This window comes from Hoplias malabaricus, chromosome 2, assembly GCF_029633855.1.
Source record: "Hoplias malabaricus isolate fHopMal1 chromosome 2, fHopMal1.hap1, whole genome shotgun sequence".
Taxonomy (NCBI): Eukaryota; Metazoa; Chordata; class Actinopteri; order Characiformes; family Erythrinidae; genus Hoplias; species Hoplias malabaricus.
In genome coordinates, this window is record NC_089801.1 from 1,234,148 (window position 1) to 1,249,742 (window position 15,595).

A 15,595-nucleotide genomic window follows, 5' to 3' on the forward strand; every position below is an offset into this window, starting at 1 on the left:
TTCCCAGCACCCAGTCCTGTCATCAGTCCCGTCTCCATTCCAGTCCCCTGTCAGCCCTGTCCAGTCTATGTTTCAAACCCCTGTCCAGTCTCAAGTCTCGTCACCTGTCCAGTCTCAAGTCTCGTCACCTGTCCAGTCACCGTTTCAACCCTCTGTCCTGTCTCCGTTCCAGTCCCCTGTCATGTCACCTGTCCTGTCTTCTGTCCAGTCACATACCCCTGTCCAGTCTAATGTTCCTATCCTGTCCAGCGTCTTGTCACCAGTCTCTGCTCCCGTCCAGTCCCAGCACCAAGTTCTGTCACCTGTCCCGTCTTCTGTCCAGTCCCTGTTTCCATCCAGTGTCATGTCCAATGTCAAAAACTCTGTCAAGTCCCATGTGTCCACTCCTGTCCTGTCCAGTCCGTTCTCGTCTCTTGCTGCCCCCCTTTGTCAGTCTCCTGTCATGTCCCAAGTCCCGTCTCGTATATTCGGTCCTGTCGTGTCCCCAGCTCCTGTGTCGGTTCCCGTCCTGTCCTGAGTCCGGTCACCTGTTGGTTTGTTGTCCTGTCATGTTTTTCGTGCCCTCTCCTGCGCCAGCTCCTGGGGGGTTTAGGAGTACGCGCCCGGGAGTTGCGCGTTCTTGGGGGGGGCATCTGTCACGCCTTCGTCCTGTCAGTCTGTTGTCCCTGCCATGTGCTTTATTTGCACATGGCTCTGTTTTGTTTATGTTCGAGTCTCCGCCTTTGTTCCGCCTCCTCGTCCGTGTCATGTGTTACCCGTCCTCGTTATCTGTCCAGGTGTGTCTCGTTTGTGTGAGTATTTAAGCCCTCTTGTCTCTCATCCGTTTGTCGTACATTTCCCCTTTATCCTGTGTTTAGTTGGTCACGCTATTTAGTCTGTCTGTCTGTCTCTAGAGTTTCCCCGTTTCTTCTCCTTTTTCGTCGTGTCGCTTTTCGTCCGTCCGTCCTGTTCTCCCTGTCCAGTTTCCTTTGTTTTATTTAGCTTGTTTGGCTCCTTGTTTGTTTGTGTCCTGTTTAAGTATCGTTGTTTTGTTTATATTAAATTATCCCGTGTTTTAGCGAATGCGTCCGCCTCCCTCAATCCGCCCCTCGTTCCTGACAATCGTAGCTTGATCTCAACTGACACTTTCTTTTGAAATACTGCAGTTCCTCCCAAAACATGAATATTCACTGAGTGTGATGAGACAGGTATTTATCTCAGTGTTACTAGCGCCACTGAAAACTCCTCTATATAAAAATATTCTCAAAAAGCGTGCATTACATTGGTTTTAAATATAAGTTTTTCTTTTAAATGCTACAAAATTTGAAATACATCTGTCATATTCTTATAACAAAATCTGGAAATTTTAATAAACTAATAGTTAAAGTTAATGCAGTGGTGCTCAGTAGGTGCAATAACAACTCAGCAGACTGTTGGATTGTCAGGAAAGTAGGATACTAAAATGGTGTCTTGAAAATTACTCTTCAAAGAAAAGTTCAGTTCACAATGAAAACTGTTCATTTAAGTATTTATTAATTTCTCCTTCATTTGAACTCTCTGACCTTCAGCTCTGTGGAGGTTTGGTAAGGGGACCTTTACATATCTGAATATCCTGATAATGTCACTGGACATTGTTTATGACAGATGTTAAAGTTTAGTAAGAAATGCTATGCTGATGTTAAAACATCACACTCAATGCCTTGTTCACTACTGAGAATATTATCAATTTGATTGACCCTCAAAAGAACTTAGTAATGCTGAGACAAATCATTTGTCAACACATTATGTCAACTCACGCTTTGGCTGATTTGCAAATAGTTGTGGGATGTCAGTGAGTAAGTGTTAGTTTGTGTCATGTCTACAGATAAGAGTCTGGAGTCTGGAGCAATTGTATGTGAATTGTGGAGGTCCTAATACGCAGAGGCCCTGACTAATTTGAAGTCCTAGGCAAGATTTTGGCTCGTGCACCCTGGCCTTGGATATGCAGGAATGGGGTTCAAATATTTAAAAAATGAATCTGAAAAGAACAGAGGAGTACATGTGACCTTTTGTTGTAATAATATATTCATTTCAAACACCTGCTAAAAGTGAAGCCCAGCCAATAATGGCACCTAAGCTGCTTTATAATCTTTCTAAACACAGATAGTCAGAGTACATCACAGCTATCACTTATTCACCAACATGTATTCAGTGAGCACATGCTCTTTTCTGTACATATCAAATGCAATTATTTAAACAGCTTCTGTCCTAGGGGCTCCAGTAGACAGTCTGCCCTTAAAATTGAACTGCAACTTCCCTTTTGGTGGTAAGCTACACACAGTTCCAAAATTATCTTGCACAACTGAACTTGTCTCTGTTTGTGTAATACACATTACAATTTATGGTTCTACAAGTATGTTTTAGTAAAGAAAATGGTTCTATGAAGAACCCTGAACACATGAAGAACCTTTTGCATAATTTAAGGGTTCTTTGCATCATTAAAGTGTTCTTCAGATTGATGGAAAATGTGCTATACATGGTTCAATATAGCACCTTTATTAAAAGGGTCCTTCTAATGTAACATGCTTAAAATCATCACAATTGATAAACCCTTTTGGTGCCATATAGAACCCTTTTTTAAAAGGAGCTATATAGATACAAAGAACCATTTAATCATGCAAAAGGTTCTTTAAATGTCTAGGTTTGGGTTCTTCATACAAACATTTTCTTTAAAAAATAAACCCTAATAGAACCATCATTTTTAAGTGTGTCGGTAAATGATTCTAAATTCTGACAGAATCATTTCCCAAGAGCAAACCACAACTTGTAGTGCGTAAAATTTGCCAAGTATCATTGAAGCTTTAAGTGGATTTTTCAAAAATGATAAACACACGTTAAAATCCCCACATAATTGGTTGCAGATACACAAAATAGTTTTCTAACTTTTCTTTCCTGGTGTCTGCTGAAGACTGAGGTCCCCTGTGAAGACCATTAATATGTGTTTGAGATTCTTGGGTCTTTTCTTGTCCACCAATATGTAGAACTTAGTGCTGCTCCATTATATTCTTATATACACTTCTAAGAATATTCATTCATTATCTGTCTGTAACCGCTTATCTAGTACAGGGTCGCGGTGGGTCCAGAGATTACCGCCAATCCTTCACAGGGCAACACACACACTCACACCTATGGACACTTTTGAGTCGCCAATCCACCTACCAGTGTGTGTTTTTGGACCGTGGAAGGAAACCAGAACACCCAGAGGAAACCCACGCGGACACAGGCAGAACACACCAAACTCCTCACAGACAGTCACCTGGAGCGGGACTCGAACCCACAACCTCCAGGTCCCTGGAGCTGTGTGACTGCGACACTACCTGCTGCTCCACTGTGCCGCCCCTTCTAAGAATATTTAAGTTAATAAATAGATTTTCCCTTTCTTTCACCTCTGTTCTTTCCTCAAGGACTCTCACACACATATCTACCATTTGTGACTGGTCTATTTGTGTTGTAGCATCTCACTGGCGCTGCCTGTAATTGATCCCCCATACTTGCAGATGATTAACCCAGCATTAAATTCCTCTGTTTGTTTTATTTTCAACACCTCTGAAGTGATTATAGAGTTTTAAGCAGAGTAGTAGCAGGTAGTGTCCAGAAACACAAATTGGTAGGTAGATTGGTGATTCAAACGTGTTCATAGGTGTGAGTGAATGTGTGTGTGTGTTTTGCCATGTGAACCGACTGGCGCACCCTCCAGGGTGTGTTCCTGTCTTGTGCCCAATGATTCCAGGTAGGCTGCGGACATTCTGTGACCCTGAGACTGGATAAGCTCTTACAGACAATGAACGAATGAATGAATGAGACATGCAAGATTTTTATTCAATTTTAAAAGGAAAACAATGGCATCAGTAATGATCAATCTGATTTTATTAGAGCTTCCATGATCAATAATTGATGAACTGAAGTACTGATGATGACTGCATACAAATACTGCTCAACAGCTAAATCCTAATCTATCAAACAGAGTTAAGGCAATCATTCTCTAAGTTCTTCAGGGTGTTCTCTTCTAAACTGGATCATTTGGGGCTGTGGTCGTGGCCCTCTTCGTCGACCCAGGTCCCTCCATCACTCTTTCTGAACTTGATCTCTTTGTTGGCTGTCACAATCCAGCAGGCACCGAAGGGCACTTGGTAATCTCAGAGAGATGGGCTCGACGTACACCTCGCCGTCTGCGATCAGTGCTGTACCACTGAGGCTTCCCCCTGAGCAGCCTCTACCAGTATAGATACCAGTGTTCCCCCAGTTGTAGCTTCTGTTCATCTTGTCTCAAGCAACAAGGACCTGTGAAGTTGAGGGGGGAATATATTTTTAGTGTAGCCTGGTGTTTTCAGTGATCAACACTGATCTTTGATCAATCTGTTAATTTTTTACAACATTCATTCATTCATTCATTCATTCATTATCTGTAACTGCTTATCCGGTTCAGGGATTCCGGGTGGGATCCAGACCCTTGTGGAATCATGGGGTGCAAGGCACGAACACAGGGCAAATTTTCACAACAGCTAAATAAAAATCTCCCATTACAGTAGCTTTAATGTATTAATGATTATTATGCAACACATTTGTAATGTAAAAACTGAAAGTGAGCTAAATATAATTAGTTTGAACCTAAAACATATTTTTGTGCTTAAAGCAAATAGAAATACTTATCTATATTTGTATGTTTTTTTAAACCCCCTGCTGGTTTAAGCTGGAAGAGCAGGCTAAATTTTAGCACTTTTTTTTGTTAACCCTCAGGTGCACCTCACTAGAAGGAAAATAAATTGATGGATGAAAAAAATATATTATGCTTTTGATGGCTAAAATTGTACAAATGAAGATATACATATTTTTTCAATTGTTTTTGGTGTGTATAAACAGGCAGAAAAAAATAATGTGGAACTTAGTCTCAGGAACATACATTAAACATTTTATTCACCTTGACCTTCAGGGCTTCCGTAGTCCACTTCATGATTATTTTAAATTGTTTTCCTTATCCTTTATTCGTTTATGATATTAGGACCACATTGCACAGTTGAAGTGGCAATAATCTTGGACAACCAAAATAAGGGTAATATATTTATTTAAACCCATCACTACTTTTGAGTCAAGTTTGAAACACCAGTCCAACATTGCTAAATAGTTTTATAGACAATTCAACGGAAAGTTTCACGAATCTGAAGCAGTCAAGAGAGGTTTTGATATACTTTCTACTGGCAATGTAGACTCTTATACATCCTACCTGTGAGGTCACTTATCTACAGTACAGTGGTAATATGGCGATTCTTGGCAGTAATATTTAATGGGCAGTTTGCATAGATGGATTATCAACAGACCAGAGATGCTAAAATATCCATGCTTTAAAAGTACATGTGTAATTTTGCTTAGTCGTCTGAGGACTTATTGTTATTCTCCTACAAACCGGATTCCAAAATTGGGACACTAAACAAATTGTGAATAAAAACTGAAAGCAATGATGTGGAGGTGCCAACATCTAATATTTTATTCAGAATAGAACAAAATCACAGATCAAAAGTTTAAACTGAGAGAATGTATCATTTTAAGGGAAAAATATGTTTCAAAATTTCATGGTGTCAACAAATCCCCAAAAAGTTGGGACAAGGCCATTTTTACCACTATATGGCAACCGCCCTTCTTCTTACAACACTCAACAGACATCTGGGGACAAAGGAGACCAGTTTCTCAAGTTTAGAAATAGGAATGCTCTCCCATTCATGTCTAATACAACTGGTCAATAGTCTTGGGCCTTCTTTGTCGCACCTTCCTCTTTATGATGCGCCAAATGTTCTCTATAGGTGAAAGATCTGGACTGCAGGCTGCCATTTCAGTCCCCGGATCCTTCTCCTACGTAGCCATGATGTTGTGATTGCTGCAGAATGTGGTCTGGCATTATCTTGTTGAAAAATGCAGGGTCATTCCTGAAAGAGATGACGTCTAGATGGGAGCATATGTTGTTCTAGAACCTGAACATAGTTCTCTGCATTAATGGTGCCTTTCCAGACATGCAAGCTGCCCATGCCTCAAGCACTCATGCAACCCAATACCATCAGTGATGCAGGCTTCTGAACGGAGCATTGATAACAACTTGGGTTATTCTTCTCCTCTCTGGTCCGGATGACATTGTGTCCCAGTGTTCCATAAAGAACTTCAAATCGTGACTCATCTGACCACAGAACAGTCTTCCATTTTGCCACACTCCATTTTAAAAGACCCCTGGCCCAGTGCAGACGTCTGAGCTTGTGGAGCTTGCTTAGAAATGGCTTCCTCTTTGCACTGTAGAGTTTCAGCTGGCAACGACGGACGGCACGGTGGATTGTGTTCACTGACAATGCTTTCTGGAAGTATTCCTGAGCCCATTCTGTTATTTCCTTGATAGTGGCGTTCCTGTTTGAGGTGCAGTGACATTTAAGGGCCTGGAGATCACGAGCATCCAGTAGAGTTTTACGGCCTTGACCCTTACACACAGCAATTGTTCCAGATTCTCTGAATCTTTTGATGACGTTACGCACGGTTGATGATGATAACTTAAAAGTCTTTGCTATTTTATGCTGGGTAACACCATGCTGGTATTGCTGCACTATCTTTCTGCGCAACAATGGTGGAATTGGTGATCCTCATACCATCTTGGCTTCAGAGAGACACTGACACTCTGAGAAGCTCTTTTTATACCCAATCATGTTGTCAATTGGCCTAATTAGTGTTAATTGGTCTTCCAGCTGTTCGTTATATGCTCAACTTCCTTTTTTCAGCCACTTATTGCTACTTGTCCCAACTTTTTTGGGATTTGTTGACACTGTGAAATTTTGAATCAACATATTTTTCCTTTAAAATGTTACATTTACTCAAATTAAACTTTTGATCTGTCATCTATGTTCTATTACGAATAAAATATTGACATTTGCCATCTCCACATCATTGCATTCAGTTTTTATTCACAATTTGTTTAGTGTCCCAACTTTTTTTGAAATCCGGTTTGTACAACCACGGGAGGAAATCCAGAGCTGCAGCAGGACATAACAGATAACACTAATTTGTTTGGGCTTATATGGTGGCCTTTGTTTGAATTATGACATGGCCTTTCACCTCTCCTGACTGGCTTTCTCCTGAAGCACTAGGCTCCTGAAAGGTCTCTCTCCATCAGGCTTCCAACTAGAGTGGAAATATCCATGACCCCAAAACTGGAGGACCACCCTAAAATACAGGGTATTGGAAAGGAAGATAACAGATTAAGGAAGTTTGTCGACGTGGGTTATTTTGCTTTGTCCATATCTGCACACCCTTCTGTAAGGAAAATGCACAGCCAAAGGATCTCAGTGGAGCTGGATACTTCTTAAACAATTTGCTTGAGAATGAGAGGCTATTTTAACTGTGTCCACTCAAAACATTTGCAACACTCCAGCCCCCACCGTATGTTATTGTGTGTACAATTAAAAATTATTCCTTCAGGCATAGGAGGGAATGGGCGGATTAATCAGTACTCAAGCTCCAATGTTGCATGTCAAAACCAGTTAAATGAGGAAACATTTTGGAAAAGAAAAGCTACTTTTAACAGACAACTTGCCTAGTTCCAAAACATTCAAGATCATCAAAACAAATGATGTTTCCCCTCGAGGCTTTTCAGTTTTGGGTTGAAATTTCTCAGCGTCACAGGCCATAATATCTGTGATTTGCTTGGAGGAAAACAGATGTGGAAAAATTTGACAAATACCACATTGGTGTCACTCTTTTGTTATAAATGCATTTCTGTTATAAAACTACATGCCAAAATTCTGAAATTAGGGTGTGACCCATTGGATTTGAACTTGAACACAATGAACTAAATAAAAGTAGAAGTTTGTTAGTACAGTTTGATTGCAGTTGACCTCACTTGTAATTCAGTCATAAATGTGAATCACTTTCCAGATAAAGTTGTAGTAGGGTAAACTAATTCCACAGAAGTCTGGAGGTGGAGTATCACTTGCTATATAAACATCTCCTGGACCCAGAGCAACACACTCTCAACTTCAGAGACCAGACACAGATTAAAGTAACATTTAAGACTGCATTCAATGTAATGTCTAATATCAAGTAATAATAATAATATATTTAACTGCTAATCTACTCAAGCATGCAGTCTCTTAATGCATCCTTCCTTCACAGGTTTTTGTTGCTTGAGGCAAGATGTGGAATGCATGTGGAGGCAACGCATGTTGGGGCATCAGTGGTAATACTTGAAACATGTTTTGTGGTTAAAAATTCTTTTGTTGTGATACACTAATAAATAATGTTTTTAATATCAATATTACTTTTAATATTCTGTAAAAATGTAGAATGAGAAAATGGGGAAGTGATTTGAACAGTTAAATATTGCTGCTGATCATCTGTTTATTTTTCTCTCAAGTTAATTTCATTACCCTGAATTTCATTTTACCTTGTGAAGGAATTACATTGAATATGAACTTGTAAAAGCTTACAGTGTATTTTAATATTGTTGAGCACTAATCAACTTTAAATACATTGTGAATAATCTGGTTAATAGGATGCTTATATTTCAGGTTCCTGTGTGCCATTCTCAGCAGAGCTGGTGTGTGGTGTAGGTGGCGGTTTTGTGTGCCCACCTGGCCCGATGGTTGCTGTAGGTGGTGGTTTTGTGTGTCCACCTTGCCCGATGGGTCCTGGAGGAGGCGGTTTTGTGTGCCCACCTGGCCCGATGGGTTCTGGAGGAGGCGGTCCTGTGTACCCACCTGGCCCGACGCCTGAAAGAAGCTACAACTGGGGGAACACTGGTATCTATACCAGTGGAAACAGCTCAGGGGGAAGCATCAGTGGTACAACAGGAAGCATCACATTCAGTTGTGCACCCGGCAGTGGGTCGAAGAGCACTGTGGCCAATGCAACAGGAAAAAGCATCAAGATTATTATTATTATTATTATCGTTACACTTATATAGCGCCTTTCTAGACACCCAAGGACGCTTTACAATCTACACTGCTCAGAACGCTCAATTCACACACACACTGGCGAGAAGCGGCAGCCAAATGCGCACAGCGTACTCTCAACCAGAAACGACCGTCCACCTGAAGGACTGCATCGGGCACTAGGGTTTAACCCAGGACAGAGCGCCAATCCATATCTGGGCTCACACATACAGACATTCATTCACACACCAGGACAGTTATTAGAGAAGCCAATTCACCTACCCTCCATGTTTTTGGACTGTGGGAGGAAACCGGAGCCCCCGGAGGAAACCCACGCAGACACGGGGAGAACATGGAAACTCCACCCAGATGGGACTTGAACCCAAGATCCCAGCGCTGGGAGGCGAACGTGCTAACCACCAAGCCACCGTGCCGCCTTATTATCTTCCACAGTAAGGAGATTAAGCTTGAAGATGTGCTGGGAAAAGCAGAATCTGGGACCAAGAGGGTCTTCAAAATTGAGAATGACACAGCCTTTATCAACTTGTTATCAAACAGCCAATTTGAAGGTCCCAGCTTCAAGGAAGGCCTGGCCAGCATCTTTGTCGCAGACGGTGAGGTGTACGTCGAGACCATCTCACTGAATTACCAAGTGCCATTCGGTGCCTGCTGGATTGTGACAGCCAACAAAGAGATCAAGTTCAGAAAGAGTAATGGAGGGGTCTGGGTCGACGAAGATGACCACGACCACAGCCCCAAATGATCCAGTTTAGAAGATTACACCCTGAAGAACTGAGAGAATGATTGCCTTCACTCTGTTTTATAGATTAGGATTTAGCTGTTGAGCAGTATTTGTATTTAGTCATCATCAGTACTTCAGTTCATCAATTATTGATTATGGAAGCTCTTATAAAATCTGATGTTGATGCCATGGATCATTTGTGTTTTTCTTTTAAAACTGAATAAAAATCTTGCATGTCTCATTCATTCATTCATTTATTGTCTGTAAGTGCTTATCACAATGGGTCTGGAGCCTACCTGCAATAATTCGGTGCCAGGCAGGATCACAACCTGGAGGGGGCTCTAGTCTTTGCATGCCGAAATACATATACACATTCTGTCAATCCACCTACCAATGTGTGATTTTGGACATATGTGTTTCTGGAGCTGTGTGACTGCAGCTGTGTGACTGCAGCACTACCTGCTGCGCCACCATGCACCCCTTGCATGTCTCATTTTTTTACTTTTATTTTTTCCCATAGTAGTTCTCTGATCCCACATACATGGAATTTCATCCCGTATTTTTGGAATGTAGACTGTGTTTAAAGTCTATTAAAGCTACTTTTTTTTATCTGCCATGGACACCCTGGGCCATTACAGCGGTCAGGGGTCAAAACACACACAAATATGAAAACAAGACAATAATAAATAAAGGTATATGCTTAAAACTCTCAAATAACTTCATTGAGGTTGACAATAAAACATAATTCAGAACGACTGGCATCCTTCATGAAAACTAGCAATCATGCTTTGAGCTTAAGCTGCAAGTTATAGTTTGTAGATGGAGTTTTGTAGCAAAAACCTATTTCTAATTAAATAAAAGGAATTCTATATCTGAGTGAAAAGAAAAGCACTAAGCCACTTTATTTAATACAAAACTATAATATATAATATTATAATGTTATATTAATAATAATGGAGCAGAACTAAGTTGTCCACGGCCTATTTTATTTATTGCACAGTATACTCAAAGATAACACTTTAATGACCTTGATACAAGGTATATACAACATATTATTTACATAAGGCACATCAAAATGTATTGCACTATAAACACATGAGGTTGTAGTGTCATAACAGTAGCAGGTTTGATAATATAGCACAAAGTGAATTTGTGTAATTCACATCATTAGTTTGCTCATACAAAATACCTTTGTCCTTTAATGTCTGTGTTCCATTGGAAGCATTAAGGTAGAGCTAGGGCACTGAGCCATTGTGAAGGATATCAATATTGGCTACAGATGATGTTGCAGTTTGAGAAAGAACCATTCCTTGATTTCAGATGTTGGACGCACTGAGAAGAGCCAGCGATTCTACCTTAAAGTGGACCACTGGAACTATTGAATTCTTTGACCACTTAGGCAACCCAAGTGGGAACCTTATTAATATAACAACAGGGAATATCAGACTGTTCAGTGAACGCAGCATTGGACCAAAGAGCACTGTGGCTAATGCTACAGGAAAGAATCTGAGATTTTTCTACCACAAAGATGCGATTAAGCTTGAAGATTTGATGAAAACAGATTCAGACACCACCAAGAGGTTCAAACCTAAAGAGGAGGTCAGCTTCATTGACCTTGTCCCAAATCAGCATCTTGAATGTAACCTTTTGGAAGATGGCTTTGCCAGTGTCTTCGTTGCAGAGGTACAGGACAGCAGGTTGTATGTTGAGACCATCTGTATGAATTTTCCAGTACCTTCTGGTGCTTGCTGCATTGTGAATGCCAGCAACGAGATCAAATTTTGGAAGAGTGATGGAGGACCATGGATCGATCAGGACGGCTATGACCACTGCCCCAAATGAAGCTTTAAAGCAGTTACCCACTGTCCTGTACTTTCTGGGTGGCCCCATTTTGGGGCACAATTTTCTTTCTTATATGAAAATTTACTATTTTTGTATAATAAAATGTCCTGGGTGCAGTTTCCAAAAATCACAAGACAGTGCTCTCAGTAAAACCATAAAATATACTAGGGAAGCACCGATTTAGAATTTTTTGGGCAGATACGATAACCGATAATTAGGACCTTGGAGTAGCTGATACCAATATTAATAACCGATAATTTTATCTTTTTGTAATTAAATTCATTCGTTCATTCATTCATTGTCTGTAAACCCTTATCCAGTTCAGGGTCGTGGTGATATTTTAAAATAGTTTTCACTACGGAGAAATTTAATCCCAGAAACTGTTTTCTGCAGAAACCAGCGTGTTTACAGGCGTCAGTGCGTATCCGCCAGCAAAAAAAAGGTTCCAAGTTATTGGTTATATTATCAGCTAAAATTACAATATCGGACCGATAACAATAACTTTAAAAAAAAAACACATATCTGCAAATAATATATTGGCTGCCGATCTATCTTGCATCACTAAAATATACTCCATTATAGAAAACCTCAGTAGAGAACTCGGTTCAATGTCAGAGTACTGGCCTAGATTAGTGTTACTTTAATCACAGTGCATCTGAAATGTGGTCACTGCTTAATGTCTCTAGTCTGCTACAGCAAAAAATAAAAAATAAATAATACATGCTCTAGGTGACTGTCGGTGAGGAGTTTGGTGTGTTCTCCCTGTGTCCAAGTGGGCTTCCTCCGGGTGCTCCGGTTTCCTCCTTCAGTCCAAAAAACACATGTTGGTAAGTGGATTGGCAACTCAAAAAAAAAATTGTCCGTAGGTGCGAGTGAATGTGTGTGTGTGTGTTGCCCTGTGAAGGACTGGTGCCCCCTCCAGTGTGTGTTCCTGCCTTGCACGCAGTGATTCTGGGTAGGCTCCGGACCCACCGCAACCTTAACTGGACAGGTTACAGACAATAAATGATTGAATAATAAAGTGGAAGTTTTTGACGCATGTATTTCAACTTAACATCATTTTATAATCATTATTAATCATGTTTAGTGACTGGGTGACTCAAAAGCCAAATTAACACCCAATGCAAAAGGTCAAAGATGAAAAACATGCGTTTTCTACACTGAACCACTTCTGTGAAACTGAGCTGTCACTCAAAATCTATTAGCCAATGGGAACGCACCCCTGAAAAAAAAAAGACATGCAAGAGGCTTGTTCAGGAACTGCTTGAAGAAAAATAAGGACGTGCACAAATTTTGCAGGCCACAAATCGAATTCCATAAAAACACATACATTGCTCCATTCCCTCGAGGACAGCACCACTGTGGGCAGCTCGCTGAACTTTGATTTACTTCTAGTGTAGAAGCCTGAATATGAAAAACACACATTATACAGACGCATACACACAAAAAAACAGAAAAGCTGTTTTGTCTTCATTTTTTGGAATAAATCAAGTCTTGCCAGTAAATCATTTTTCAGTTATTGAGAATTGCCAAACAGTTTTGCAAAAGCATTTGGCTAAAACAAATATTAAAGTTTAAAATTGAACAGCTACAGGTAATAATACCCCACATTTGGCCCTGAGCATGGTGGCCTTAGGCTCATTTGTAGTTGTAGTGACCCTCTATTGTTCAGTGCAATGCATATATAATGTAATCACAGTTTAACCCCTGTGTCAGCAATGAAAACAATACCCATACCAACAAAGAAATGAACACAGCAAACCTAATATGGTCTCAGCAATAGAATTTATTTTTTTATTATTTTTACAGTCATGCAGTAATCATGTTTATTTCCTGTTTCATAACAACGATTTAACAAAAATGACTGACTGCTCCTTTAAACAGTGTGGAGCAAAATGCCAGTAAAAGTTGTGTAGTTTTTATCATCATCAAAAACCCAACTTCCTGCCCAGAGGCGGATACGCATCAGGTCACCCTTGTTGAGCTGAATGGTGACTGCATTTGCTCCATTACTTGAGCCTTCTTGTGTGTTCTTGTGATGCCCTGTGGTCACCACACGCTCCCCATTCTTGGTGAGAGACAAATAGGCACTTTCACCACCCAAGGCATGGTGATAGAACAAGAAAAGGTACACACCACTGACCGGAGCAGTGAAGACCCCTGCAGCAGAGAACAAGACATTATGCCAAAATAAGTCTTTAAGAAGAAATCAGTCATTTTCTCCAGTGATCCTTCTAATGTCATGAAACTGCCATTATAATAAGAACCAGGGTCTGTGATTCTGTACTAAATGTGGTCGTCCACATTAGGGAGACCCACTCTGTGGAGCATAAACTATTCATTCAGGGATTGAATAGGATTACAAAGGTAAAAATGACATTGCTCTGTATAACGATAAAAAACAGCATGTGGATCATAGCTGCTAATGGTGAATGTGTGGTATATACCTGTAGTATTGTCATAGCCATTGCGTTTGTTAATGAAAACATGGCTGTACGTCACTGTGGTTTCTTCTGAGAAAGGCCCAAGGGTGCCAAACTTACGTAAAGCAGCTGAGAAGAAAACTTTAGAAGCTTCTGGAACAAAAGAGACAAAATTATAAATAAAACAATGCAAAATTAAAAACTGCATTTTGCTAGAAACTTCACTGCACCATGTTTCCGACCATTCACAGAGACAACATTGAAGCAAAAGTCTAAGGAAACCACGGTTAGTGAAAGCTGTCGACTCGAGGAGCGTAACAGACCTTCATCGTTAGGCTGTGGATAAATGGAATAATGTTTTTGGAGATCCAGAATGAATCTAACGTCGCTGCATATTTATGTGGCTAAATACCATCTCACAGCAATGCTGCAATGTAGAGTCCAGTCTCCCAATACAGCAGAGGATTTTATAATTATTTTTTTATATTATAATTATAATTATTATATTTTATAATATTGGGCAAATTAAGTGACTGGTCACAACTATGTAAATTAAAGGTATACATTTACTAGCATTAAAACACATCCAAAAAATTGTATTTTAGAAGCATGGAAATGGTACCCTTTTCCCGTTTCAGAGCATCTATATCATCTTGGTTGCTCTTCAGTTGGGACTTAATGATATAGAACTCTTCACTCAACAACATGCTACAGGTTTCTAGCGTGCATTTTGTCTGTCCATGACCACACACTGAAACCTCTGCCTCAGTGTCTGCGGAAGCTGATAACAGGAAGCTGCAAAGTGAGACAAAAATAATCATCATGTCTCCCATATCTAATGTCTGAGGTAAAGGATCCCACAGAATGGTGCTTTGTTTGCTCCTATACTGTTCAATTTATACCCGCGTGTCTTTGATCATCACTCGCTGGATCAATATGCACTTTGGACCTTTATTTACTGTTAACTTTTATATTGACCAAGAAAACAGGGAAGCTGTAACACACCTCCCAATCCATTCACATATATAACACAAAATATATTATAAACATTATTCATTAACATTGCAAAGTTACTTACCTTTCTCTGCTCTCACATCAGGTGAATGTTGTGTGTTCAGAATCATTATACAAGGGTCAGTTTTTATACTGTGAAATACAAGAAAGTTAATTGTTTCAGTAAAATAAACCCTTTCTGATACATTTCTGTCACAATTCAGTCATCATTTAGTGTCTTCTCTTACATTTATTACCAACAGTCAAGGCCAAACTCAAATCACTGTTCACAATCATTATTATACAGGGCAATGCCTAGCAAACACAGTGTCAACTACTTGTGAAAAATATTTGCACTTGGTTATGCACATGACATAAACATAATCCTTTTTAAACTAATCACACAAATCAAATATATCATGTTTAAATACATCAGTCTATTTTGCTGACACTGTTTGCAGCATCACTGATTTCATCCAGAGATCATTTTGGATTGGTAGTCACATTCAACTAAATTAAATTGCTGCTTACGAATTGTCAGGTCACAGAGGAAGCATGCCAGTCTGTAATCTGGTCACTAGCCAACCCCTTTTTCTTGAACCATACACAAGTCAAGTGGGAATGACACCAACTTGGAACATGACTCCACCACCAATTTATCGATACAGGAGACGCACTGG

At 40.1% G+C, this 15,595-nt stretch overlaps 1 protein-coding gene across 2 annotated transcripts; it reads right to left on the reverse strand.

Moving 5' to 3' along the window:
* Positions 1–13,305: 13,305 nt before the first annotated feature.
* On the reverse strand, positions 13,306–15,068 carry LOC136686237 (complement C1q and tumor necrosis factor-related protein 9B-like). 2 transcript variants are annotated; one of them, XM_066659873.1, is made up of 4 exons: positions 15,001–15,068; positions 14,545–14,717; positions 13,947–14,075; positions 13,306–13,659 (listed from the first exon to the last, which is right to left on the reverse strand). In XM_066659873.1, exons 2-4 carry the CDS (start codon positions 14,627–14,629, stop codon positions 13,376–13,378), a joined length of 498 nt encoding a protein of 165 aa, XP_066515970.1. In that variant the 5' UTR covers positions 14,630–14,717; positions 15,001–15,068; the 3' UTR covers positions 13,306–13,375. The 2 variants fall into 2 exon arrangements, with proteins under 2 accessions (XP_066515970.1, XP_066515969.1); XM_066659872.1 differs by lacking the exon at positions 15,001–15,068 and having other exon boundaries at positions 14,545–14,990.
* Positions 15,069–15,595: the final 527 nt, after the last annotated feature.

Coding starts and splice junctions, on each gene's coding strand:
- LOC136686237 (XM_066659872.1), bottom strand. CDS start 14,755: ATGGGAGACATGATGATTATTTTTGTCTCACTTTGCAGCTTCCTGTTA. Junction 14,076..14,544: donor TGCTCTGAAACGGGAAAAGG/GTACCATTTCCA, acceptor CTTTTGTTCCAG/AAGCTTCTAAAGTTTTCTTC. Junction 13,660..13,946: donor TGGCTATGACAATACTACAG/GTATATACCACA, acceptor TCTCTGCTGCAG/GGGTCTTCACTGCTCCGGTC.